This window comes from Myodes glareolus, chromosome 11 (genome assembly GCF_982192425.1).
Source record: "Myodes glareolus chromosome 11, mMyoGla1.1, whole genome shotgun sequence".
In the NCBI taxonomy this organism is placed as follows: Eukaryota; Metazoa; Chordata; class Mammalia; order Rodentia; family Cricetidae; genus Myodes; species Myodes glareolus.
Window position 1 is genome coordinate 45,394,418 of NC_142036.1, and position 26,311 is coordinate 45,420,728.

Consider the following 26,311-nt stretch of genomic DNA (forward strand, 5'->3'; position numbering starts at 1 on the left):
TGGTATTAAGAGGAAAGATACCTGATCGAGAAGAGACAATGGGTTTCTACTGAAGATAGCTGGTGCTTCTTCTCCCAGGGGCCACCCTCCTCTGCAGTGGTCTGTGCACTCCCAAGAAGTCCGTCCATTCAATCACCAAACTGTTGGTTCTATGTCCTTAATGAGTGGTTTATGAATCTCTCATTTCCTTAACCTGGCACCAGGCAGTCTCTTCATAGTGCAACATCTACTCTGTATGTGTATGTGTGGAGGTGCACATGCAGAGGTCAAAGATGATATCAAGTGTTTTCCTCTATTGCTGTCCAACTTATTATTCTGGGACAGTCTCTCACTGAACCTGGAGCTCACTAATTAGCTAGACTGGCAAATCAACAAGCTCATGATTCTGTCCTCATTTCAGGATTACAGGAGCACACCACCATGCACAGCTTTTTATCTGGGTGCTGGGGATCTGAACTCAGGAACCCATGCTTACAAACACTTTAGAATTGACCTCTCTTCTCCTTCCTTTTGTGGTACTGGAGACTGAACTTCACACATGCCAGGCAAGAACTCTAACACTAATCTAGGGCTTTATCCCCTATACCTATTCTTTTCAATCATCTAGAACTCTGTAGAATTTTTTTTGGAAAAAACTACATCTTCCAAAACTGCCTTCATAAGAATTTTTATTATTATTTAGAAATGCAGTTATATACATAGAACAATTAAAATTAAATTAAACTTTGTACAAATATTAAAATACTATCTTCATACCCACTGCAATGTACAGGATACCAAAAAATATATATATAAAATAAAATAAAGCAAACCCAGACTGATTGACATCCTGCACAGTCAATTATGCATGTGTTGTTTTAAACCATTATATGAGTACCATTCTGCAAAGGATCCCATAGTGGTGCACAACCTTAAGAAGCCAGGACAGTGTGCATACAACCATGTAGCCCACAGCCATTTCTTCTCCCTACTTGGCAATCTAAGTGGCACCCCCACATTCCCCCAGTAAGTTCTGCTAGTGGAAGAGGGTTTGGGGGGGGGGCTTTGTTCAAAACCTCTACTAGGTTTTCAGCTGGAAATTAAGTCACATCTCAAAAAAACTGGCCCTGCCACCTTTGGCTTTCCAGGGAACCAGCTACCACATCACTCAGTCTAAACATCTGCCAAAAAATTTAATTCTCCAAGGCTGCAGAAGACCCAGCAAGCCCCACAAGAGGCTCCAGCCATACCGTCAGGCATAAGCACACCTGGAATTGAGCTGTGTAGCAGGCATGCTATGTGTCCCTTCTAGCCCCTTTGCTCTTTTTTTTTTTTTTTGAGACAGGGTTTCTCTGTAGCTTTGGAGCCTGTCCTGGAACCAGCTCTTGTAGACCAGGCTGGCCTCGAACTCACAGAGATCCGCCTGCTTCTGCCTCCTGAGTGCTGGGATTAAAGGCATGTGCCACCACCGCCCGGCTTAGCCTCTTTGTTCTTTAAGGAGGTGGAAGGGAGCTAGGATCTAGAAATGTTTGCAGAATATTCCATTTTCTATTCTAGAATGTTCCCCAGGAACAGAGGAAACACTGCTATGTAGGAAGCCAAGTACTTCAAGAGCTCTGATGGGATTGGGAGGAAAAAGGCCAACGCTCTCTGTCCCCATTCAGCCACTCACAAAGCAGGAAAAGTATACCTTTGTCTTGTAGCCTGGCTTCTCTGCAGAACTGTAAAGCTGGAACTGGGGGAGGAGGGCAAGATGAATGGGGAAGACGGCATTACTTTAAGTTCTCTTTTGCTAATGGAGTGCTTATAGAATGTACATTGAAATGCCTTATAAAAGCAAAGAAATCCAAAGTGGTCAGGACTCCGCCCATTTCACAGTTCTCACCCAGTGAAACAGGAATGCAGAAACAACACAGAATACAGAACTGGGCAGATAGGGCCTACCTGTTAAACTAAGGCATGGAGGGACGGAATTTTCTATTTATGTATTTCACCATTCTGGCCCTTGAAAACTGATAAGACTGCGACAGCAAGTCACCAGGATATAAAACCTGCATTGAGTCAGCACAAGTATGAAAAAAGCAAAAAGTCTCCCAAAACAATAAAAGTAAAAACAAAAACAAAACAAAAATCTCAAGCAAGCAAAAACAAACAAAACCCAAAAACCAAACCAAACCAAAACAACAAACAAAACAAAACAAAAAACTGTTTAAAAGTCCTTTGGTGCTGACTGTCTCCTGGACAAGTCTGCAGGATGCCCCTGGAGGTGAGCCCAGCAAAGTAGGCTGCCGAGCTTCTTCCCACTTGCTCCAAGCTCTTTTCTGTCCAACAGCCTGACACCTGCCACTGACCCTGTTTCTAGCCAGGCTCTACCTCAAGGCAATAAAGTCCTCCAGTCCCTCTGTAAGGGACCAAGTCCAGATGCCATAAAAACCAAAGCACATGACTGATGGCTAGGAAATTGCTTTAGAAGAAAGAGAAACAACATGGGAAGAAGTAGCAGGTGCCAGCAGCAGCAGGTGGGAAACTTGAAGAACAGACCTCAAAACTAGAGACAGGAGGATGGGGAACATGGCCCTTTTACCCTCCAGTTAGACGAGCCTGGGCTTGTGAGCCCCAGAGAGCAGGCTAATGGATGGGAAGAAGGAAGGAGGCACCAGGTTCTTTTACCCAAGGGCCAAGCCAGTCACCCATGTGGCTAAATAAATCCAAAACAAAAAGTGCAATCTGTTAAGGGGCAAAAACCCAGAGTAAAGACACAGAAAAGGGAAGGATCTTCCATTTTTCTTTTTAAAAACCCTCAGAGCAGAATCCAGACTTTAGGAAGAGCAGTAAACAGAAGAGGAAGGCTCATTCAGAAGACTTCCTCCCCTCTGCACCACTTCTCTCTTGAGGAGGGTGAAGGAGAGCCATGGTGAGGTGGCTTATGACAGCCACTGCTAAGAGGTGTGCACTATCTCCATGGAGCTTTAGTCTTCTAGTTTTAGCACCTTCTCCAGCCCATTCCTAGCCACCACATTCGCCTGGATACCTGGCACAAGAGACTGGCCTCCTGGGTGGGGGTGGGGAGTAGCCAGCAGGCACTGCCTTTACCCTGAGAGGAAAGGAGATGAGGGTGGTAGGAAGCCTGGCATGACAGGGACTAAAGTGCATTGTAAGTGGAGGCAGTGGCAGTGGGCTAGGGGACGTCATTCCCTATTTGAAACCACCAAGGCCTGGAGCTAACCCTGTTAGGTCAGGAACTATAAATACACTGGGCTTTTTATTATTTTTACCACCGCAGATAGGCTCAGGGAGAAACATCATAGGTACAGTCCAGGATTGGCTCTGACGTTTCCCAGCCTTGAGGCTTGAGGGAGGGAGAGACAGAGATAGAGATAGAGATAGAGATAGAGAGAGAGAGAGAGAGAGAGAGAGAGAGAGAGAGAGGATGAGAGAGAGAGAGAGAAAGATTGAGAGAGAGAGCGCACGAGCGAGCAAGAAAGAGAGAGCTCATTAACACCACATCTGTCTTCTCAAGATGGCAGAAGCCTGGTAGGGCTCAGCTACTCAGGCATTCAGTGCTGTTGGGAGGACCCAGCACAGTGACTGGAGCACTCCTTCAGTGATAGCACTTTCTCACTCCCAGGCCTGTATCTCAGGCTTCTGAGCACCCACTAACCCACATCAGCTTGCCAAGCCAGGGGGTGCCAGGAACGATAGTGACTTGTCAGCAATGGCATGTGGACGAGCATGGAGAAGAGCAGGAGAAGCAGTGACACGGCAGGCCACTTCCTGGGCAGAGTTACTAAGGCACATAACTGTGGTGAGGAGGATCCTCGGGACCTGGCCGGAGCTGCCTGCAGCCACGGGGGACTTGGTCTGTACCTCTCAACCTCCCCTCCATCACCACAAACCTAGAATTGGGCAACTTGTCCAGAATGCCAAAACCCAGATGAGCTTTTGTTGGCATCTCGCAAATCTCAGGGTTCTGTGGACTGCAAGGAAGCCAGAGCTACCTAGGACAAAGTTCAGGAGACAGCATGCAACTTCCCCTTATCCAGGAACAGAAACCAAGGCCAAGGCAGCCAATGCTGGAAGCGGGAAGTGAGAACTTGCATATTAGGAAGACAATCATTATCTGACAACCTCCTTCCCTTCCACAGGTCTTCTGGGTGCTTCTTGGAAACTCAAAGAGCCAGGAGGCTGCACCTGGGTTGGACAGCTGAGTGCTGAGTAGGTTTGGCATGGCTTCCCAAACCTATCCTCAGTCAAGGAAGATGCCATCAGTGTCAACACACAGGGCAAGCTCAGGGACCCACATTCTGGCCCCGAAGAGTCACTCCTGCTCTGAGGGCCTTACTGTTCAATCTGTTTCTGCAGCCCCAGGCCCAGCCCCTGTGTACAGGTGGCAATAGCCACTAAGGCCTGTGAACAGCAACCCACCTGCACAACAGAGAACCTGGACAGGGTGGGGGAAGGCACAAGTAAACACAGCAGTGCTCAGGCCCTCATGGCTGTGGGGCGGCCACCAGAGCTGGGGGAAAGGGAGGGTTCAATCCAGCACATTCAGACATGTCCCTGACAGATGGGAAGGCGGGCCAGGCAAAGAGCCAGGTCCTCCAGCTGTGGGCAGATGGTGAGAATCTTCCTTGAGTATCCAGCGGGGTGGCCTGCAGGCCCTCAGATACACACAGAATCACAGGTGGCAGCTCAGGCATCCAGGTGGGGCAACTGGAGAGGACATGGTACTCAAACCCACGGGAGGAGAGAGGACGGGCAGAGAGAGAGAGGCCAGTGGCAGTCCTCATGCTTCTTTCAACAGTGGGATATCTGCAGAAAGATGGGGAGGGAAGAACTGTAGTTACCTAAGGCGTCCTTCAGTATTATTCCCAACTCCACCTCAGGGACCCCACACAGCCCCATTGAAAGAAGTAAAATGCTCTGCTGCACACATCTAAGAGAGTAAGAATTTCTTGCTTTCTGCCTCATCTCTCCCACTGCCTGTATGATAAAATCAGAAAGCTAAGCTTGGCATTCAAACACTTTCTGGTCCCACCAACACGACTCTGCCTCCCTTCTCTGATGGTCTAGTTACTCTCAATTCTCCAATCTTGCTCTAAGAAGCCAAAGTCCTCCTTAAGTCCCATCATTTCTTTAACGCCATCTGCCATCTGTGTGAACCTGGACAAATCACTTTGTTTCTCTGGGGTTTGATTTTCTCATTTGTCACTAAAGGGGAGAAGGTCAGACCCCTGTGTCAAGCTCCTGACTTCCTAGAATATCAGTCTTAGGTGTCTTATTTTCTGAATACTTCATTATGGCATCAGTTCTTCAATTTTATTTCATTTTTTTTTTGCTTAAAAATTTTTAATTTTATGTGCATTGGTGTGCATATATGTCTGTGTGAGGGTGTCAGATTCTTGGAGTTATAGACAGTTGTGAGCTGCCATGTGGGTGCTGGGGAATTAAACTTGGGTCCTCTAGGTGAACAGCCAGTTCTCTTAACAGCTGAGTCAGCCCTCATTATTGTATTTTAAACTTAAACTTTATTCCTGTTTGTTTTTTAATGTATGTGTGTGTGTGTGTGTGTGTGTGTGTGTGTGTGTGTGTACATCTGCACACTGTAGGAAGTATGTGATGCTGTGCATCTGTACCTGCATGTCAGATAACAACTTTTGGGAGTTAGTTCTCATTCTACCATGTGGGGCCGGGAAACAAATTCAGATCATCAGATTTGGTAGCAAGAGCCTCTACCTGCTGAGTCATCTTGCTGACCTTATTTTAGAGAAAGGGTCTATGCCATTTGAACTAACCTGGACTTGTGTGTGGTTCTCTTGCCCAAGTCTCTGAAATGCGAGGATTGTAGGCCTGAAACACCATATCTGGCTAGCACTACAATTATTGACTCCATAATTTCTCCAATGCAGACCCCACTGTCTTCCAACTGATACTCTATGCAACAGGGAGCATGTTTCCTGTTTGAGTCAGACCTGAAACCTCATTTGGAACTAAACATAAAATGGGGCTTTCAAAAAGGATTGCTCAAGCCAGACATGACGACACGTTACTGTTAATGCCAGCAGAATACTTTTAACTGGAGGCAGAGGCAGGCTAATCTCTGTGGGTTTGAGGCCAGCCTGGTCTACACAGTGAGTTTCAGGCCAGTCAAGGCTACATAGTGAGACTTAAGCCAGCACGTGGGAGACAGCTGTGATTAGCCACTTGGGAGGTCGAGGCTGAAGGACAATGGTTTCGAAGGCAGCCTGGGCTATGCAGAGAGGCCTTGTCTCTGAAAACAACAACAAAATACAAACAAAAGTGTCTGAACCAAAAACACAAATAAATAGTCATCAAGGAAAAATAAGGAACCTCCTTGGCTGCTGGCGAAGGATAAAGGATGCCACGTGTCCTTAGCCACACCTTGTAGTATATGTACCCAAGGGTCCAGAGGTCAGTCACATCCAAACTGGATCAGTTATTACAGGGCCCTTGCCATCTCTTTTCAACAAAGAGCAACTAAGGCAAGCTACTGACAGACACATTTCTAAATGTCTGACATGGCCTCTCTCCAGGACACCAGGGTCTATGAAGTTTCTTCTGACTCTTTCAGAAAGGCACAAAGTGTTACTATCTATAGGGAGCTTCGAGGCTTTGTCTGAATCCTGAACTACACTGAGATTCGTCTATAGATATTCTTTTAAAGTGACAGATTCGAATTTTAGTTAAATTCCCCAGGCTCCAGCAAAGGTAGATTGTGAGCAGACAACCACTGCATTCTATGGCCAGCCTGACACAAAGGAGCTAGAGCTACCTGGGAGCCCTCAAGGCACTGAAGGTTAAAAATCCTGGTTTAGAGTTACAGTCATTTAGCTTTATATCTCAGCTGTCAGTTACCAGTGGATAAATGACAAGTGAAACTGGGTATCAATTTCTCCATCTCTAACATGGGGACAGTCATAAATACCTACCACTCAAGCCTAAATGATTCGGACAGCACAAGGAAACCAGGAATATACTCCTGTGTAAAGTGAAGCAGCGGTCTTCTCTACAACACACGCAGGCTACAATTTTCTCAGCAGTACAGCCCAAGGTCTCCTTGTTATTTTCTGCCTTCCATGAACATAAAACTTTTAACAGCTCTACACCCTGAACCCCATCCAGTTGGGTTAGCAGAGCCCTATGGCTGTGGACAGTATTAGACTCAAGAGCCATCGAAATTCAATGAAGTCTCCCTATGAGAGCCCAAAGCTTTACCTGGCTTTTCCTTATTCTGAGGACCAAATTCTACTTTGTAGGCTAATACTCTGGCTATTATCTTTTTTGGTGAGGTGTGTGTGAAAATATACCAATTATCAGAGTGGTCCACAGGGTTTCCCCATTCCCAGCAATAATTCATGTTTAGCAAAGACTGCTTACCATCTGTGTACTCCTCTGATGTGAGAGATAAAAGGCTTTGTATGTCACTGTTCTCTGAATCTGCAGTGTCTTTGTGTGTCAGCCGGCTGCTCCCTGAGCCAGCCACCCAGGAAGATGTGGTTGCCTGGTGCACCATCACAGTCTCTGAGCCCTGGGAACCCCAGGCTTCACACAGCCCAGAATGGCCAGGGGCCTCATCCTCTCCACCTGCAGAGGAACAGGCACCCTGGCCCTGCAGCTGCTGTTCCCTTGGCACATTCCTCCCACTAGGTGCAGACCCTTCTGACAAAACGATCTGTACTCTAGGGTCAGCCGGTGGCACGCAGTGACCAGAACTGCCATACACAGCTTCCTCGTATGAAGGTAGTGCAACCTGGACCCCATCCACCATGATGGAGACTTGGTCCCCAGAAACTCCCTGGTCACGCCTGCATTAGAAAAGAAAAAGACAAAATAAGGATCTGAGTAACAAAGAGGTGACTCAATAACACTGTACCAACAAAATCCATCATTTTCCAGCACTTATTAAACGCCATCAAGTAGGAAGTGCTTTAAATACTTTAGAACACTGACTGGAATCTCACCTGAGCCCTTTCATGTAGGGATTCACCAAGAATATGGGCTTAGCTCAGAGAAGTTAAGTAACTGCTTAGCAGCCTGAGAGCTCGTAACTTGAGACTGAATCCAGTTTTATATACTTTTAAAGACTGTGTTCTTAGGGTTGGAGAGGATGGTTCAATGGTTAAGAGCACTGGCTACTCTTTCAAAGGACCTGGGATTTGATTCCGCATCCACATATCATACACAAACAGGTAAAACACTCAGACATCTTGCCAGGCATGGCAGTGCACGCCTTTAATCCCAGCACTTGGGAGACAGATGCAGAAAGCTCTCTATAAATTTGAGGCCAGCTTGTTTACAGAGTGAGACTCATGTCTTTAAAAAAAAAAAAAAAGCCGGGTGGTAGTGGTGCACGCATTTAATCCCAGCAGAGGCAGGCGGATCTCTGTGAGTTCGAGGCCTGCCCGGTCTACAAGAGCTAGTTCCAGGATGGGCTCCAAAGCTACAGAGAAACCCTCTCTCAAAAAACCAAAAAAAATCAGCCAGGTGGTGGTGGCGCACGCCTTTAATTCCAGCACTTGGGAGGCAGGCGGATCTCTGAATTTTAAGGCCAGCCTGGTCTACAGAGCAAGTTCCAGGACAGGCACCAAAGCTACAGAGAAACCCTGTCTCAGGAAAATAAATAAATAAAAATCACATATAAAATTGTGAAATTTAACCCAAATGTAGGAAAGAACATGTGACAAAGACTACATACAGGTCCCTGCATCATCCAAAGGGACACTGGTGTACACTCCTACTGAGGTTAGAACTAAAGTCCAGATCCTCTGCGCCTATCCCAGTTACTCCCACTTCCTCACTACCACAAGGATCTTACCACCACTATCCTGACTTGCATGGAAACCACTTGTCTGATTTCTATTTTTTTTTGAAACAAAGTATATACCACCACATCTAGCTGATTTTGTTTTAAAAGAGACATGCCTTGCTACTATTTAAGCTCAGACTAACTCTGAGGGTCCTTTTACCTCAGGTTCCCAAGTGCTGAGATTACAGGGCCTGGCTTACCACATCTAGCTGATTTTGTTTTAAAAGAGACATGCCTTGCTACTATTTAAGCTCAGACTAACTCTGAGGGTCCTTTTACCTCAGGTTCCCAAGTGCTGAGATTACAGGGCCTGGCTTACTTTTTATTTACTTATTTATCTTTGGTTTTTCAAGACAGGATTTCTCTGTGTAACCATGGCTGTCCTGAAGCTTGCTCTGTAGGCCAGGTTGGCCTCAAACTCTCAGTGATCTGCCTGTCTCTGCCTTCTGAGTGCAGGGATGAAAGGTATTTGTAATCCATCTCCCGGCTCTTTTTACTTTAATATTTTAATAAATATTTTAATATTTTGACTATAACACAAACTCTTTAACAACGGTTTAGCTCTAAATTTCTATGTTTAGAATGCAACCCCTCTGGTTTCTTTTTAGTGAACACTGTGAGAGATTTATACAGTCACCTTTTCTGGGGATCATGTTTGTTATACACACTTTTCTCCCCTCTGAATTGTTTGAAAGCATGCTGAAGACATAATTTGTATAAGCGGATAAGCCTCAGGACTTCTTTCCCTGTATAACTTACAGTGTTGTTACATTCCAGAAACTTAACAATGGTTTAGGTGCACTATAATACAAACTTCCCAAACTGTCCGCAAAATCATCCATTGCTTTGTTCTTTGATTTTATTCAGAATCAAACATACTGTGCTGGCTAATTTTATGTTAAGTTGACATAGGCTAGAACAGTGGTTCTCAATCTTCTTAATGCTGTGACCCTTGATACTGTTCCTCATGTTGTGGTAACCCCATCCCCCAACCATAAAATTATTTCATTGCTACTTCATAACTGTCATTTTGTTACTGTTATGAACCGTAATGTTGTGTCTAACATGTGATCCATATGAAAGGGGCATTTGACCCCCAAGGGGGATGCAATCCACAGATTGAGAATCACTAGACTAGAGTCATCTGAAAGGAGGGAATTCCAGTTGAGAAAAGGACTCCATAGACTGAGCTGTAAGCAAGCCTGTGGAGCATTTCCTTAATTAGTAATTGATGTGGGAAGGTCCAGGCCATTGTGGGTAGTCATCCCTGGACTGGGGGTCCTGGGTTTCATAAGAAAACAGGCAAAGCAAGCCACGAGGAGCAAGCCAGTAAGCAATATTTCTCCACGGCCAGAACATCAGTTCCTACCTCCAAGTTCCTGCTCTGTTTAAATTTCTGTCCAGGCATCCTTCAGTGAAGAATTATGGATGTGAAAGTGTAAACCCTTTCGCTCTAACTTGCTTTTGGTCTTGGTGTTTCGTCACAGCATCAGCAACCCTAAGACGCATATACTCTTTTTGTTTAATTGTCCTGTCCCTTTCATTTCCATTAGTCTAGAGTATTCACTAGAGTTTTAAGACATGGCATTTTTAAAAATTTTAATTCTTTTATTTTATGTATATGGCTGTTTTGTTTGCATGTACGTTTGCGTACCATGTGGGGCACCATGTGGAGCAATACCCTGAGAGGCCAGAATAAGGTGTCAGATCCCCTGGAACTAGATTTACAGATAATTGGAAGCCGTCATGTGGATGCTAGGAATTGAATTCAGGTCCTCTGGAAGAGTAGCCAGTGCTCTTAACTGCTGGCTCATCTCTCTAGCCTCAAGACCCTGACAATTTTTTAAGTGCCCAGGTCAGCTTTCTAGGAGGATGTATACCTAGATGTGTGTAATTATTTTTCATCATAATTGAACTTAAGTTAAATTTTACCAAGAACTCTACATAGATGAGGAAGGATATTTTTCTTTCATTTTCCACACTGAGAGGCACAGTACAGATGCCAGCCTATACCGGCATTACCATTGCTTACAAGTGATTAACTCCTGATTTCCTTACTTGTACTTGGCAGACACAATCTACGCTGCCTAATTCAAATGACGTATATACTGAGAACAATTAGCATCCCTAAAAGTATCCAGAGATTTCTGAATAAGAAACTTCAAAAGAATATTTTTTTTGTTGGGCATGGTTGCACATGCCTTTAATCCCAATACTCAAGAGGCAGATATCTGTGAGTTCTAGGTCAGTCTGCTCTATAGAATGAGTTCCAGGTCAGCCTGCTCTACAGAGTGAGTTCTAGGACACCAAGGGCTACAAAGGAAAACCCTGCCTTAAAAAACAAAACAAAAACCAAAAAATTACATTCATTTATTTAGTGGATGTTGTCCTCTGATCTCCACATGTATACCATGGTATGGCACATGCCCACTTACATAGTAAATATAATTAAATAGTTCCCTTCAAAATACCTTTTTAAAAATAATTGCTACTCCTCCTTTCTTATAAACAAAACAAGAGGAAGAAAGAAAAATCACATTCCCATACAGAAATTCACTACAGGGTAGTCTGTATTTGTAAGTTCCAAATCTGGAACATTTTATAGAATGTGGTTTCGTCTAGACTGTTGTACCTGAGAGCTAAAGCAGTGACTAATATAGGACCATGAATGAATATAAATGGCCTATTCTTCAAAAGCCCGAGGTACCCTCAAGCATTGAGCAACTATAGATGCCAAGGTAGTGCAAGAGAAAAGTCTCCCATCAGAGCCAGTCCCATTGGGGCACTACTACCACTTGTCACTCCTATCTCCTGAGTCCAGGATAATTAATTAAAATATACTATAAGAGAGAAAGGAGAATCTGCCGAGAAGAAAACCCACTTCTTATGATTTCAGAATGGTACCATGGTCTTGGATTTTCATTATACATTAAAATTATCTGAGAAGCTTTCTAGAAAATGGTAAGGTCACAATCCCACTCTGAACTGAATAAATTAGAACTTGGGGGAAACCAAGGTGCACTAAGGCTTAGAAGCCAGGAGCAGGAAGAGGTAGCTTACAAATGCAAGCATGCATCAACATCATACAGAAAACTATAAATCCTAGCACTGTGCCTTAGCTCCAAAGTATTTCAGGAGAGATGCTAATGCTGTTAGAACCACACTCCAGAGACAAGTGGAAATGCCATGGCTTTGAGGTAGAACAGATTTAGGTTCAAATCTCAGTTCTGCAATCAACCTGAGATATAATGTGAATGCTTCAGTTTCTTTGTCTGTGATGTTCCCATTAGGTTCAAAGTAATGTATGTGAACAAAACTACACTGCCGGGCACATCCAGGAGTTTAACATACAGCCAGACCCTCTTCTCCACTTCCCTAAGATACAGACTAGTAGAGGCTATAGGACAACAACTTCCTATAACGAGTCCAAGGTCAGTCCCATGAAGATGCTTGACTAACACTGTGCTCACCTGCTATGATGGAAAGACTTCAGCTTTGGCTGCAGCAGTACAAACAGCACCACGAGGAGAAGAATGAGTGCTACAGAGCTGGCAGTGGAAGCCACTATGGACAGCGCAGGGACCCCAAGGGACGTGTGCGTTTCTTTGTCTAAGGAAACAAGTCATCACAAACATTTGGTACCCAGAAACATAACAGATGAGCTCTACGGACAATGGAGCCAAATATTCCCTGCGTGGTAATATACAGAAACATTTATTTGACAGCTGGGCCCTTTGAGGAAAAAAAATCTTATAAAGTGGCCTATGTACATATGGTGTTTCTGGAAACATTTCCTTTTCCTGTTTCCTGAGTAAGATCCCTCACCCCACCCCCGCCACTCAGTTCAACTGGTAGCTAAACTCACTTAACTCTGGAGTTCTTAAAATACCAATAGCAAGCTGGTGAACATCAACCATTAAAGGGGCCATTTTTCTACCACCTTGAATTCCACCATATTTCCCCCCATACATCAGGATAATTAAGAAGTGGGCAAATAATAAGGTCTTGTCCTAAGTCCCTCAGCCTTCACTGTAAACCCCATATTGTTTCCCACCTTCTTCTGAGGTGTTATGGGTTAGGCATGTTCTGGTCTCGAAGCCCAAGTGTGAAGCAAGAGAAAAGACCATACAACATATAACACACATTTTCCTTTAAGAATTTGTATTTTTATGTCATCCAAGACAAGATAGGGCAGTAAAGAAAAAGGATTCTGTACAGCAAGGCTGGAGCTCCATAACAAAACCGTCATTTTCTATTCAAGGGAAAAATGAAATGGAAGAGACACTGGAAAATGTGTTAGTGCTGTGCTCACTGCTCACTGTGAGTAGACAGAATACAGCCCAAGGTCATCAACACCTGATTAGACAAACAGAGAGAGATCCTGACATCAAAGGAATTTTACATAGTCAGGCAGATGCCTCATTAAAGACAAAGAACTTCTCAATGGTCCAGTGGACTGCAAAAACGTGACTTGTACCAGCAACCCCAATGACATCCACAAAGACACGGAAGACCAAAGAAAGAGGGGACAAAGGGCTTAACATAGCCAAGGGAGGGCTCAAGAAAGCATGCACCATTCCCCAGAAAGTAGGAGAAAAGCAGGATCCAGGCAGTACCCCATTTTACTTGTAGACTGACCTTCATTGAGGTGACAGCTAACCTCCATGGCCGGCTTCCACTCGCCATCCTTGCAGGTCAGGTATTTATAGTCGCCCTTCAACATGTAGCCTTCTGCACATAGGTACTCGATGACACTGCCTGCTGTCAAGGGGTCTTTACAGGGCCGGGGGTGGCAAATGTAGCCACCATTCTCTGGCTCTGGGGGCAGAGGACACACTGCAAAGACAGAGGGAGATGGAATCACAATGAGGCTTTCAATGGGCATGTGCTCTCAGTAGCATGGTCCTGAAATACTAAGAGCATAGAACCATCCTTGGGAAAGCCTGTTGAACTAGTATGGAATTCAAGTTGCCACTGACAGACAGGGAAGTTCACTTGTTAGTCTGGGTTCTTACAGCATTTCTCTACTCTCCACTGGCCAGCAGACTCCAGAAAAGTTCTGTACCTGCTCTAATTTGGACCCGATTCTAACAGCGCCTACTACCAGTGAGTCAGACTGAGAGAGGATAAAGCATGAGCAACTCATTATGGCAAGTGTCAGGTTGTTTACAACAATTCCAGGAAGGACTCCCTGGTATAATTGAAACATGAGTCTGGCTTCTGAGAAGATTCCAGAGAGCTTTCCTGGGAGGTTTTCCAAGCCCTGTGCACCTTCCCTTGTCTGCCAGGCTTCATTTGCCTCTGTCCCACAATAAAACCCACATTTCCCCTCTAGGTATGACAATCTAGTTTAAAAGTCATCATCGTCTCTTAAAGTTCTGTGCAATAACTATCATTTCTTCCCTCTGACAGTGAGACTATTAAATCCCACAAAGTGAAGCAACTTTTAGCCAAGATTAGGGCAGGGTGAATGTCAACTTGGGACCAGAGTCAGGTCCTCTGATTCTAACCCTGAGCTCTTTTTCCCATGAGCTGACTGATTTATAAAGTTATGTGTACCAAGATCACTTCCTTTCACACCCTCAATCTGGTCAACTAAAGTGATGGCAAACAGGGTGTGGGTGTTGTGGGACTGTGGTTTAGAGAGGCTGTCACAGCATCACAGGAGCTGGAAGGTCTCAGCAGCTCTCAGGAGAAGGGAAATTATCTCTATGTAAGGCTGCACATTACATTCAGACAGATTACAGAACTGAATTCCAAGCCAGGTAGTGCAAGGGGAGTGTTTCTAGCTATGCTTGAGGAGTATGCTATGCTAGTGGTAACATGAAGGAATCCCTGAAAGGCTAGCCTGGGAGAAGACAGTATGAACAGGCACTCATGACCTCCAACTTTCTAAATGTTTTACAAACACAAGATACAACACAGATTTTTCCAAAGGAAATTCAGTTTTGCTGACTACATGTCAGCCTATCCCTTGTATCACAAAGACATCTGTGTGGGAATCAGAATGATCTTTCCTTTTCTCACTTCCTCCAACAGGCCCAGAGTGACTGGGAATTACACAAGAGTGTCTGACTATCAAGATAAGGCCCTGGCTCACTTCCATGTGAAAGTCCCAGACTACATTCTGTAGACATACCCTTGCAGCCTCCCACTAACTGACCCAGAATGCGATTATGCAGGTTGACTCAAGTCTGGCTGGGGGAAGGTATTAGATGCAGAAAAGATCCTCGTCCTCAGGCTGCACATCCTTAGAGGTAGGAATATGTCATTTTCTCTTGTTTTGTCATTTAAGTAAATTTATAGTTTTTCTTGGGCATTTCTTGGAACTGAACCAGGGACTGGTACATGCTAGATAAGCATCTATCACTCAGACACTCCCCTTTACTTTCCCATTTATTTGTTCCTTTGGTAATACTGAGGATTGATTTCAGGTCTTACACATACTAGTATATGCTCTACCACATAACTGAGCTACAGTTCCAGCTCAACAATTTTTTAAAAGTTGCTAATTTAAAAAGTTACCAAAGGATTAGTAAGTCTGACAGCAACTATGGAACTAGAAGATGAATCCAAATATGTGGCCCTATTCCCTTAAAGGACACACCTCTGATATTCCTACCTACACAGCTCAAAGTCCTGAACAGGAAGGAAGTGAATGTATGCATTTCCGTAGTTTTCAAAGTGGTGGCCAAGTCATTCAGAGACCTGGCCAGCAAACCAGCTGCTGTTTTACTATTTCATTTTTGATCTTTTGTTCAGAGTAGTAAACCCCCCTCAGACCTTGTGACTGACTCTTGTTTCTCTAATTGGCTCATTTCCTGGGCATAATTAATGTTGAACATTCAAGGCAGTTCCTGAAAGCAGGCAGGACCCACAAGCTCTCCTGGGGACTGACAGTGGGGCAGGGGAAGAGAAAGACGTCTCAGGCCCAAGTCTCAGTTCTAGAGAGGTGATTACTGGAGCAGGGCCGAGGTAGTACTGTAAATGCCCCATTGAGCTATAGTTACAGAAAGCAATTAGAGGTAACAAGAAAGAACATAACAATATGAATAGAGCCTAGGGTCCAAATTCCTTGGCTTGTTAGCAGCATGACCTCCTTCCTCCCCTTCCACCTTCCATCCATCTCTCTTTTTCCTGGCTACCCCCAGGAGAAAAGAGCTCTGTTTCATCGTGTGTTCCCTTCCTTACTACAGGCTCAAGTGACTGGGCTGGAATGGTGAGCTGCTGTCTCCTTTTAAGTTGCTTTTCTCAAGGATTTTGTCACAACTATGGAAAGCTAACTAACAGAGCTAGTAAAGGCTTATGTTAATAGTCAGCAGAGTCTTAGTGAAAGGAGTTCTTGACTAAATATTGGAAGATAGGTTTGTGGATCCAAAAAAAAAAAAAAACCAGCACAAAGATCTATATGATGAGCATGAGACGTCATCAGGTGTGGTGGCCACACTCCTATAATTCCACCATCAGAAGGCTGAAGCAGGAGGATTCTGAGTTCAAGAGGAAAGCCTACACAGTGAGATGTTGCCTCCCCCACCCCTGCAATAAAAAAAAAAACAGTCATGCAAAAACTCAGCATTTTGCACAGAGGACCCTTTAAGTTATTTAGAAGAGGACTATCTATTCACTTGTAAAACTCTTTCTTGATATGTAAAGGTTCAATTTCTACTTCCAGTTTATTAGCAGTAGAGCCAGAGAAAAGACAAGGGGATTATGGAAAGTAAAGCTGTTCAAATATGTTGTGTGGCACGAATAATAAAAACCCAGAGACAGATATTGTGGTTCAGGCTGAAGATCAGAAAAGTAAAGCAACCAGCCACTGGCTCTTACCTCTACCTCAGTTCGAAATGGGCGATCCTATCTCCACGAATCCTCAGACAGAGACAGACTTGTCTCCTTCCTCCCGTCTTATATTCCTCTCTAGTCCTGGGTTTAAAGGCATGCACCACAATGGCCCAGCCCCTATGGCTAACTAGTATGACTGTTGGGATGAAAGGTGTGTGCCATCAATGCTTGGTCTGTATAGTTGATTAGTGTGGCTGCTTTGCACTCTGATCTTCAGGCAACCTTTATTTATTAAAATATAAACAGTATACCACTATAATGCTGTTTTGTACAAGAAACAGTAGTTACTGTACACAGCTGTCTAGGAGCACCAAGCAACTTTCCTGAGTTCCTTCTCCATGAAGTATTTTACACGAGGACAAGGAGACTCTTCTGAGTTGAATGACTTTCCCCAAGGCTGACCTGCACACGCTTGTTCAAAGAGACGGCAAAAAGCATCCCAGACAAATTGGAATTGGAGCATTATAAATACAGAAAGAAGACCATCTAGTGATGGTCAAAAGTTTCTGTAAGATATCCTTCAGAAGTTGAGTCTTAACAGCTCATGCTTACTGATACATGCCAGGCACTATTTTACACAGTTTACAAATATAATTCCTTTATGTTTCACCACACACACACACACACACACACACACACGCATATACAAATTTGACTTAAATATACTCATAGCACAATACAGATGCACAAAGTAAGGAAGAGAGGTTAGGAGGTTAGGATACTTGTTCAGTGTTAATGAGCAGGTAAGGCTGGTGCAACGTATCAGAGGGTCTCATTGACTAGCTTCTCCTCCAAACCTCAACCTGCCAAAGGTGTCTCAGTGAGAAGTTCAGCAACAAGGTCAATCTGGACACTGGACACTTCAGCAGACGTTGAAGTCATTTCTAGGTCTGTTTCAGTACACAAAGGCACTAAACTAAAACACCTCTGATCAGGGTTATTTGTGACACTGAAAATCTGTCTGAAGTTGACTATGTGGTTAACCTCACACCTTTGAGAAGTTCATTTATAAAACTTCTACAGTGGCTTTAAACTGACCTGAGTATGAAGGGCTGGCAGCACCTTGTTTCTATACAGGAAAGAGCTCTTTCAATGGAGCAGGTTTTTGCCACAGGCTTGATGGAGGAGCCAGAAAACAGAACTCTCATTACTTAGAAGACACCCAAGGGCTGCTTCTGAATGGCTCTCCTGGCCTTCTGCATTAGTGATCAACACTTAAGAAATCAAAAATCTAAAACAGGCTGCAGTGAAAGGGAATCAAGATGATTTCTCAAGTCATTTGCAACCTTCTCATATAAAACAAACCTTCCTAGCAGTCAGACAGGAAGCCCATTGTCCAGTCAGAATCTCTTTTCTTAGAGAACTTCCCATACACTGTGGGTAGGGTCTGCCTGTCATAGCTCAAGCCTTTCTCAGGGTGTGACACGGTGCTGGGGTGAAGGGCACAGCGAAGAACCACAGAGACCTAGGTTGTCTCAGTCCCCATCATCTTCCTGAGAAAGGCCTAGCTCAAGCCTTGCTCTGGGACATCAACAACTGGCAGACAAGTCTAGCTGAGAGATCATCCTTGTTTTAGGACCAGACTCCTCCCCCTCCTTCCTTCCCTCTCTTTCATAACCAGTAGCCTCAGAAGAAGGAGAAGTATTTTCTTTTATTGTCTCAAACATGGAAACTCTTATTACTTGGAGAGAGTCACAAAAACTCCTTAGTCACTCAGAATAAAGTGTTGTTCTCCTTGGCCAAGGATCCTAACCTTAAGACACACACAGCCAGCCATCCCACTTTTATGCTTTGGGGTTTCAAGGCTGTAGCTCTTTTGAACACCTCTCCAGCCACTGCCAGAGAGCACAGGCTAGAATTTGTTAGTGTGGGTCCAGAATTAGATGTCTAATTTGTTTGTTGCCTTCAAAAGTTACCCATTACTGTCTTGGAAAGATCTATTCCTCAGTTTTCTCATCTAAAACAGGGATACAAAGATGTCTACTTCACATGGTTGCTATGAAGATTAATTCAAATATATAGGACAAGCACAGGATCTGTTACATACTAAGTGTTCAGTAAGCAGGAACTTTTATTATTTTCCCTCTGTGTTTTTGTAACAACTCCATTCCTCTTCATAAACAACTACTATATCATTTTTTGAATAAGTTTTCCACAAATCACCCTTCCTCCACTAAGAGCTACCACCCATCTGTCCACACTATAGGATAGGGATTTGGTTTGGTCCCCAGTGACAGATAGTAAATACTTTATAGAAAAATGGTAGAGAGCTTGCAAAAGCTTCTAACTAGAATAGGCCACATAACTGAATCTCTCTGCAAGTAAATCTCTTATTCTCTAAATCAGCCCTTAGCTAATCATGAAAACACACTGCCTGCCTAACAGGATCAGACCAGAAAGGGTCAGAGCACGGTCTTAGGTGTCAAACAAATAAATCTGAGTTTGACCCAAGGATCCACTCTGTGGCCTATCAACCGCCCTGTCTTCCTGTGAGCCTTATTCGACAGCAATATCTAGTTCTACCCGTGTAATGAGCCGATTAATAAAAACAACATTCATGAAAATGCTGCACATATAATAGACACTAAAACATTTTTACATTTACTTTACAGAGTAAACTAAACCCCATATTTTTGAGTTTTGAACGGGGTAGGACAAAGACTTTACATTAAAAAAAAAAAGACTATTTCAGAGCCAGGTGGTGGTGGTGGCACACACCTTTAATCACAGCACTTGGGAGGAAGAGGCAGGCTGATCTCTGTGAGTTCAAGGCCAGCTTGGTGTACAAGAGCTAGTTCCAGGACAGGCTCTGAAGCTACAAAGAGCGGACTGGCAGAAAACAGCAAGATGGAAACTCCTTTGCTCTTCTTTGCAGCATCTCAGCAGATGAACCACCCCCTTTTCTCTTCCCCTTTCAGCTGCAGAGCTTAGATTGCACTTGGCTGACAAATGGCCTCCATATGTTCTGTTACCCTTTCACCTCTTCTTGTTTTCACAGCTTCAGGAAGGAGGGGAGAACAGATTGACAGCTGGGCTGGGTCCTTTTCCCTTCCCAGTGTTATGATTGCTAGAAGGGTCAGGCACGAGGGTATTCTCCTTTATCCTGCTACTCCAGGCCAGGCCACCAATCCAGTCAGCCACCACTGCTAGCGCCCAGTCTCTCCCAGCTCAGTTAGCTATGGAGCACAGCTCACAGCCGTTCTCTATGCCCAGGATGGAAAGATGACCACAAAGCTAAGGAGTCAAGATATTCTGGGCGTGCTAACATATTACTGTACTACCTTTGGGTGGTAGAGAAAGGTCAAGAGAAATCAGAGGAGTTTATTTTTTCCTCAGTAGCAATGGCTACCCAGTCTCATCTCCTCATCCTAGCTCCGACTTAAGCTGTCTGATGGAGGAAGACACCATGGACAGCTGCTCCCTGTCGGAGGTAACTATGGTAATAAACTAAGGGATTCGAGGGAAAATAGAGTTAAGAGGCCTTCATATAAGAGTCAAAGTTGTAGCTTCATTTCCTCTACCATCTAAAAGTAATGTCTAGGTATACCCATTTAAGAAGCATACATTTAAATGTAAAACAGTCTCTGTTGTTCCACAAGGTGCAAATGAGGAAGAGAAAAGCATTTATCAACAGGCACTACATCGGTCTTAATTCCCCCACCCTACAAGGAAGGTGTAATGAGAATTTAGTCAGACTAAGAAACTTAAGACTCTGACAAATTTAGTAATGACCTGATATAACATAGCTACTAAATCATCGAATCTGTATTCAAATTCTGATTGTCCTTAGGTGTTATATGGAATCTTCCTCATTATAAGATGTCACAAGAAAAACTCTTCCACACTACTAATATATCACATGGGGATAAGAGACACGAATATAAGGTGCTGCAACTCCTGTTTGGAGTAGAATAAAGATGGGCTGTTTGCTTGCATACATAGAGGCTTCCTAGCTTCACACATCAGCAGGCAATATTTCCCCAGCAAAGTGGGGAGAAAAGGTCAGTTTCCTTCACTACAGATGGAGTTAGCTATTTAAAGATCACAGAAACCAAAGCTGCACCTTGGAGGAGTGGGGGCATTTTCAGAAGGGAAATGCAAAGTGATGTTATCACTAAATGCAGAATACACAGGGCCACTGAGGTACTTGAAACTCAAACAGCCCTATGATATATCTATCACCAGTGAGCCAGGCAGTGCATACTGCTTCCAGTGGCTCAAAAGGCACTGGTGGCACTCACAGAAGCCTGGACAACCTAGAAAAATGAGGCATTCACTTAATCCTAGTTATAGAGCTCTGTTGAGGCAGTGGCTACATGTCTTTGGTCTTTGGAAAGCACCCACAGGTAGAGATCTGAGCAGTGTTTTCTCAAGGCGGAGATGAGACTCAGCCTAAGACATACTATGAGGTGAGTTCTGTGCACTCTGCAGAGGATGTGTGTCTGTCCACCCTCTTATGAGATAAGGACAACAGGATAGAAAGAGGGTGCTATAAGGGATGTATAGGTCTTGTCTTGTCATTCAGAACCAAAGCACCTCAGGAACAAGACAATGAAAGTATAAGGGTAGAAGAGTCAAAAAGTACAATATTCCAAGATATGGGTATTGTTCCTCTTTCACCTTACAGGGTTCTCAACCTGTGGGACCTGGCCCTCAAAGAGGTTGTATCAGATATTCTGCATGTCAGATATTTACATTATAATTCATAACAGTAGCAAAATCACAGTTGTGAAATATCAATGAAAAAAATTTTATTGTTGGGGGTTACCACAACATGAGGAACTGTATTAAAGGGTCACAGCAATTGGAAGGTTGAGAACCACTGTAGCAGGGGATGGAAGTCTCAGTTTTAAATAATGATAGACCAAAAATTTTGAATCACCTTGTCTCACATATACATCACCATAAAATCATGGATTGCACATTCCACAAGGAGAATTTATGTCAGTTGATTGTGAACAGTGAGAGTATTTGTACTGTTGTTGTGAGTTGTGGGGTCTTTTGTTTCTTTGTTATTTTGTGCTGCTGAGGATTGAACCAAGGGCCTCACATGCAAACACTACCACTGAGCAGTGCCAGTCCTGTCTGATGGCTTGTTTGTTCTTCCCTTCTGTCATCAGTGATGACATCCAAGGTGACCAGCAGGCTGCTCTGTACAGGCTCAGCATTGCCTTTACTCTTCTCACGCTCTTTCCTGGTACTCCTCCTTCCATGGATTGCTATCTGAGGAAGCCACACTCAGTTTTCAATTAAAATTATATGTACACATCTGTCTCTGTATGTGCACGTGCCAGTAGAAGTGGTTGTGGGCAGCCACATGTGGGTCCTAAGAACCAAACACAGGTCCTTTGCAAAATCAGTAGGTGCTCTTAATTATTGAGCTATCTTTTCAGCACTACTTTAAATTTCTCTCTTTTCTTTTTTTGAGACAGGGTCTCACCATGCAGCAGTAGCTGCCTGGAACTCACTATGAAGACCAGACCGGCCTTGAATTATAGTCAATCTAGTCTAAACTCATGCAAAGCCCAAAGCCAGTGTCTGATCATTACTAAAGGTCTAGGATTTGCCTGTTCTATGAGCCTGTATTTAATCAGTCTGGCTCTGGCACGTGTCCCTTGATCATGGCATAAAGCAACCACAAAACAGTAATTTGTGAACTTGGCATGGTGGCATAGATCTGTAAATCTCAGTATTTGAGGAAGTTGATACAAAGTTCAAAGTTGGCCTAGGCTACACAATAAGATTTTTGTCTTAAAACTGAACAAAACACACACACACACACACACACACACACACAAAATCAGTCTGTAATTAATTTGTAAAACCTTGGGTCTAAACAAATTATATAGTCTGAATTCAATGCTTTATTTAGTATTATGTTTTTTTGAGACAGGGTCTCTCTATGTCTCCCTGGCTGACCTGGAACTCACAGAGATCTGCCTGCCTCTGCCTCCTGAGTGCTGGGATTAATGGCATGTACCACAACACTTGGCTTATTTATTATTTTTAAGACAAGGCTTAACAATGGCTGGCCTAGAACTCTCTACGCAGACCAGGTAGGCTTTAAATCAGGCTGAAGTTCATGACCCTATTCCCTTTGGTGGCTATTAAATTCTAGAAAGCTTTTGCTGTTGTTTTAAGATGAGGCCTTGTGGGGGCTAGCGAGATGGCTCAGTGGTTAAGAGCACTGACTGTTCTTCCAGAGGACCTGGGTTCAATTCCCAGCATCCACATGGCAGCTCACAGTTGTCTGTATCTCCAGTTCCAGAGAATCTGACATCGTTATACCAATGTGCATGAAATAAAGTTAAATAAAGTTTTTTAAAAAAGATGAGGACTTGTTATACAGTCAAAATTGAGATCCTCCTGCCTCAACCTTCCAAGTAGCTAGTATTACAGTATATCCCACTGTACCCAGCTTCTAGCAAGCCTTTTTTTGATTGGCCAGTCTAACAATCCTGGTCAGGAGATATTATCTGACAGAGCCTCACCTGCTTGTGCCTAGAGATGAGCCTTACCTACTCTGTGTCTACAGACAGCAACATTTAGTAAATGGAAATATCCTCTAATCTTATCTTTCTAAAGAGTAGATTTAATAACCTTTACCTAGGAGACAATAAAAAAATGAAAACTCTTCATCCTATTGTTACTTCATTAACTTAGAAATCATCTATTGAATACTTACTATGTCCCTGGTGCTACAAATTCAAGAGCAAATAATACAGCATCTGTCCTTGATGAGAATCCAGTCTCTCTAGGGTTATAGACAAAGAGCCCCAAGTAGCCTATAATAAATAGTAACATCTCATCTACTCTCTGTTTAAGCTTCAGAGTTCACATAAGGATCACATTTAGATAAATGTGATCAAGGAAATCCATTCCCTTGAGAAAGTTTTCCTAAGTACCAAGCACTGTGCCAGGCAATGGAGGAAGGCAGGTAGAATGATGAAAGAGAGAGAGACCCTACTCTCTTGGGGACTCTTGGTTAGTAAGTATAAATAAATATGGGATACGAGAGGTTTTTGGAGAGAAGGAGAAATTAGAGTTCCAACTGGATGGTAAGTAGGACCTGTGACCACAGGATAAAGGACCGTGACAGAGATAAGCAGAGCAGGAAGAACACACTGGGGATGGAAATACGGCAAAGACAGAAAAGCAAAAAGAGGTGGCTTGTGTATAAGAAATAACAAATAAACTGGGGGGTGGTCGCACATGCCTTTAATCCTAGCACTCAGGGAGGCAGAGGCAGGCAGATCTCCATGAGTTCGAGGCCAGTCTGGTCTACAGAGTGAGTTCCAGGAAGAAATCTTGTCTCAAACCAAACCAACCAACCAACCAACCAACCAACCAAACAAACAAACAAACAAAAAAGTAACAAATATGTCCAGTACTAGCAGGAGACAGAGACAGACTGGTAAACTAGGTATTGCAGCCAGTTTTAATCTCAGCACTGCAAGTTCAAGCCAGCCAGTCCAACATAGTCAGCTCCTATTTTAGGGGGATGCAGAGGGAGAGATGTCAGCCTGGTGTTTGATTCAGATAATTAGAGAAGGCCCTAAGTGCAAGACTAGGAATGTGAACTCTTGGGTTCTTCTCCCAAGAGATGAGCATTCTAAGGGTCCTTCCAATCCTAAAATGTAGAAGCGCACAGCTCATAATAAAATGAAAGTCTGCTTTATGGTACTAACTCTTCTCCCGAAGAAGCCAGGCATATAAATCTGCTTACACACTCCTGAAATAAGTGCTTCCCAATGGAACTGGATGTGCAGTGAGGTAGAATCAGGAAAGGGGGAAGAAAATCATGGAAGTTTTCCAGGACAGTCATCTTGCTTCTCAGGTTTGCAAGAGGACAGGAAAAGAACTGGAGGGTAATGAGAAAAGGAATAAAAGATGACTTGGGGGTCAATTTCTTTCCTAGGCTGCCACACAGCAGCAGATGGAGTGCATCCCTAGAGGACTGGATCCCAGAGCAGCTGCTCTTAGTTTCTAGTTCTAACATCTGGGGTCACAGGTCCTCCCTGCACAAACTCAATGCCAGAAATCAATGGGTCCCATTGTGCCTGCATGTCAGATTCTCCTATGCCAGGTTTATGCCCCTACATGTACTTGGAACAGAGAGTTGGGAAAAATGACGTAACTTACTTTAAAGGCTCCACCTGTAAATTAATAGAAGATAAGAGTTTTATAAAAATCTAATTTTACATAAATTTCCTGAAATTTACTAGGAAAATAAGATGTTAATTATCTCAGCCATAAAAGAACATGACCATAAAGTTGGGAGACGGAAGAATAGAGCATAACCAGATGAAAAATCACTAAACGTCTCTGGTCCTCCTTTTCTTGCTCAATGCATTGTTTGCCTCCAACCAAAAAGCAGACTAGACATTTCAGTATTAGAAGAGGGATCAAAGAATCCATAAAATGACGTGTATGTACACAGAGGAGTATAACTGTATGATTACATAATTAAGCACATTAACGTATTTATACTGTTGAGACTAAAAGCTCCTTCTCAAAGGCACACCACAAAAGTTGAAAAGGGAAAAAGAAGATAGAATATATAGCATCTAATTGCAATCTTCCACAACGCCAGACATCCCCAGCTGGAGCCACAGCTGAATTCTCTTAATTAAAATCTTGTAACAGCAATTATGAAAGACACTGTAGCTTATCAACTCTACTCAGTAACAAGCCAGGCATTGAAGAGGCTCCCAATACTACCATAACTAGAGATTTTTCTAGGACAATGGTAACCCAGTGTAGGATATTAATTAGTTTTTCCTAAAAACCTTATTATTTAAAGCACATACTTAACAACTCAATACTCACAAAGTTGGGGACAAGGGCTAGAAAATAGAAAAGGCACAGTTTAGGAGCTGGTTTATTGTTTGATGGTTCTCTTTAACTCCTCAAACTTGAGGCTTTGCAAGTTAGAGAAAGCTAACAATATTGGAACAGGACAGCTTTTATTTTACAGACTTAAAATCATGGGTTAAATATATCTAGGTGGAATTAAGACAAGAGAAATGAGCATATAAGAGTGAGCACAATATGTAGCCATTACTACATGAAGAGGCTAGGTACCCATACAATATATTCCAGAAAACACTCTCACAGTTTTGGAAAAGCCTTTTAAAGAAATTTTATTTCTGTATGACTTAAAGTTATAGTAGAACCTGTCCCCCTACTTCCTGAATGGCCCCTCAATGTCACACAATGGGCTTACATATTAAAAGGAAGCCATGTTCTCAGCCAGAAAAGGACACTAACAATGCTTAATTGTACCTTGCCTTTTAACTATAACTGGAGACAGTACAATCTGGGTATTTCAAACAACAGTTCATAGCTGTACATGTGTTTTCTTCTTCTTTGCTGAGCAGGGCTGCTGACTCACACTCAGGTAAATATTATGCCCAGTCATTGCTGTCGTGTCGTCCTCCCTACCCGACACACTCACTGACTAAATTGCAATTCAAGTACTAAAACTTCACAAGACCTAAACTTCTTATAACTGGAATCAGCAATTTCATTTCCCATTTTTAGTTTAACCTTACAAAATGAAGGTTAAATTCTAAAAGTTCTCCTGCAGAGTATAGGGAACAGGTAACACAGCTTAGAGTATGAGTCTGCTCTCACAGTATGATGTCGAGTTCTCTATCAGCT

The 26,311-nt window shown here is 43.4% G+C and overlaps 1 protein-coding gene across 1 annotated transcript in view; it reads right to left on the minus strand.

The window, feature by feature from the left end:
* Window positions 1-651: 651 nt before the first annotated feature.
* Susd6 (sushi domain containing 6) overlaps window positions 652-26,311 on the minus strand; it is a 97,513-nt gene continuing 71,853 nt past the window's right edge. The window contains exons 3-6 of the mRNA XM_085697431.2: window positions 13,445-13,642; window positions 12,277-12,415; window positions 7,378-7,805; window positions 652-4,791 (exon numbers count right to left, since the gene is read on the minus strand). Coding sequence (XP_085553557.2) covers window positions 4,766-4,791; window positions 7,378-7,805; window positions 12,277-12,415; window positions 13,445-13,642 — 791 coding nt within the window. The 3' untranslated portion in view covers window positions 652-4,765. The remainder of the gene's footprint in view (window positions 4,792-7,377; window positions 7,806-12,276; window positions 12,416-13,444; window positions 13,643-26,311) is intronic.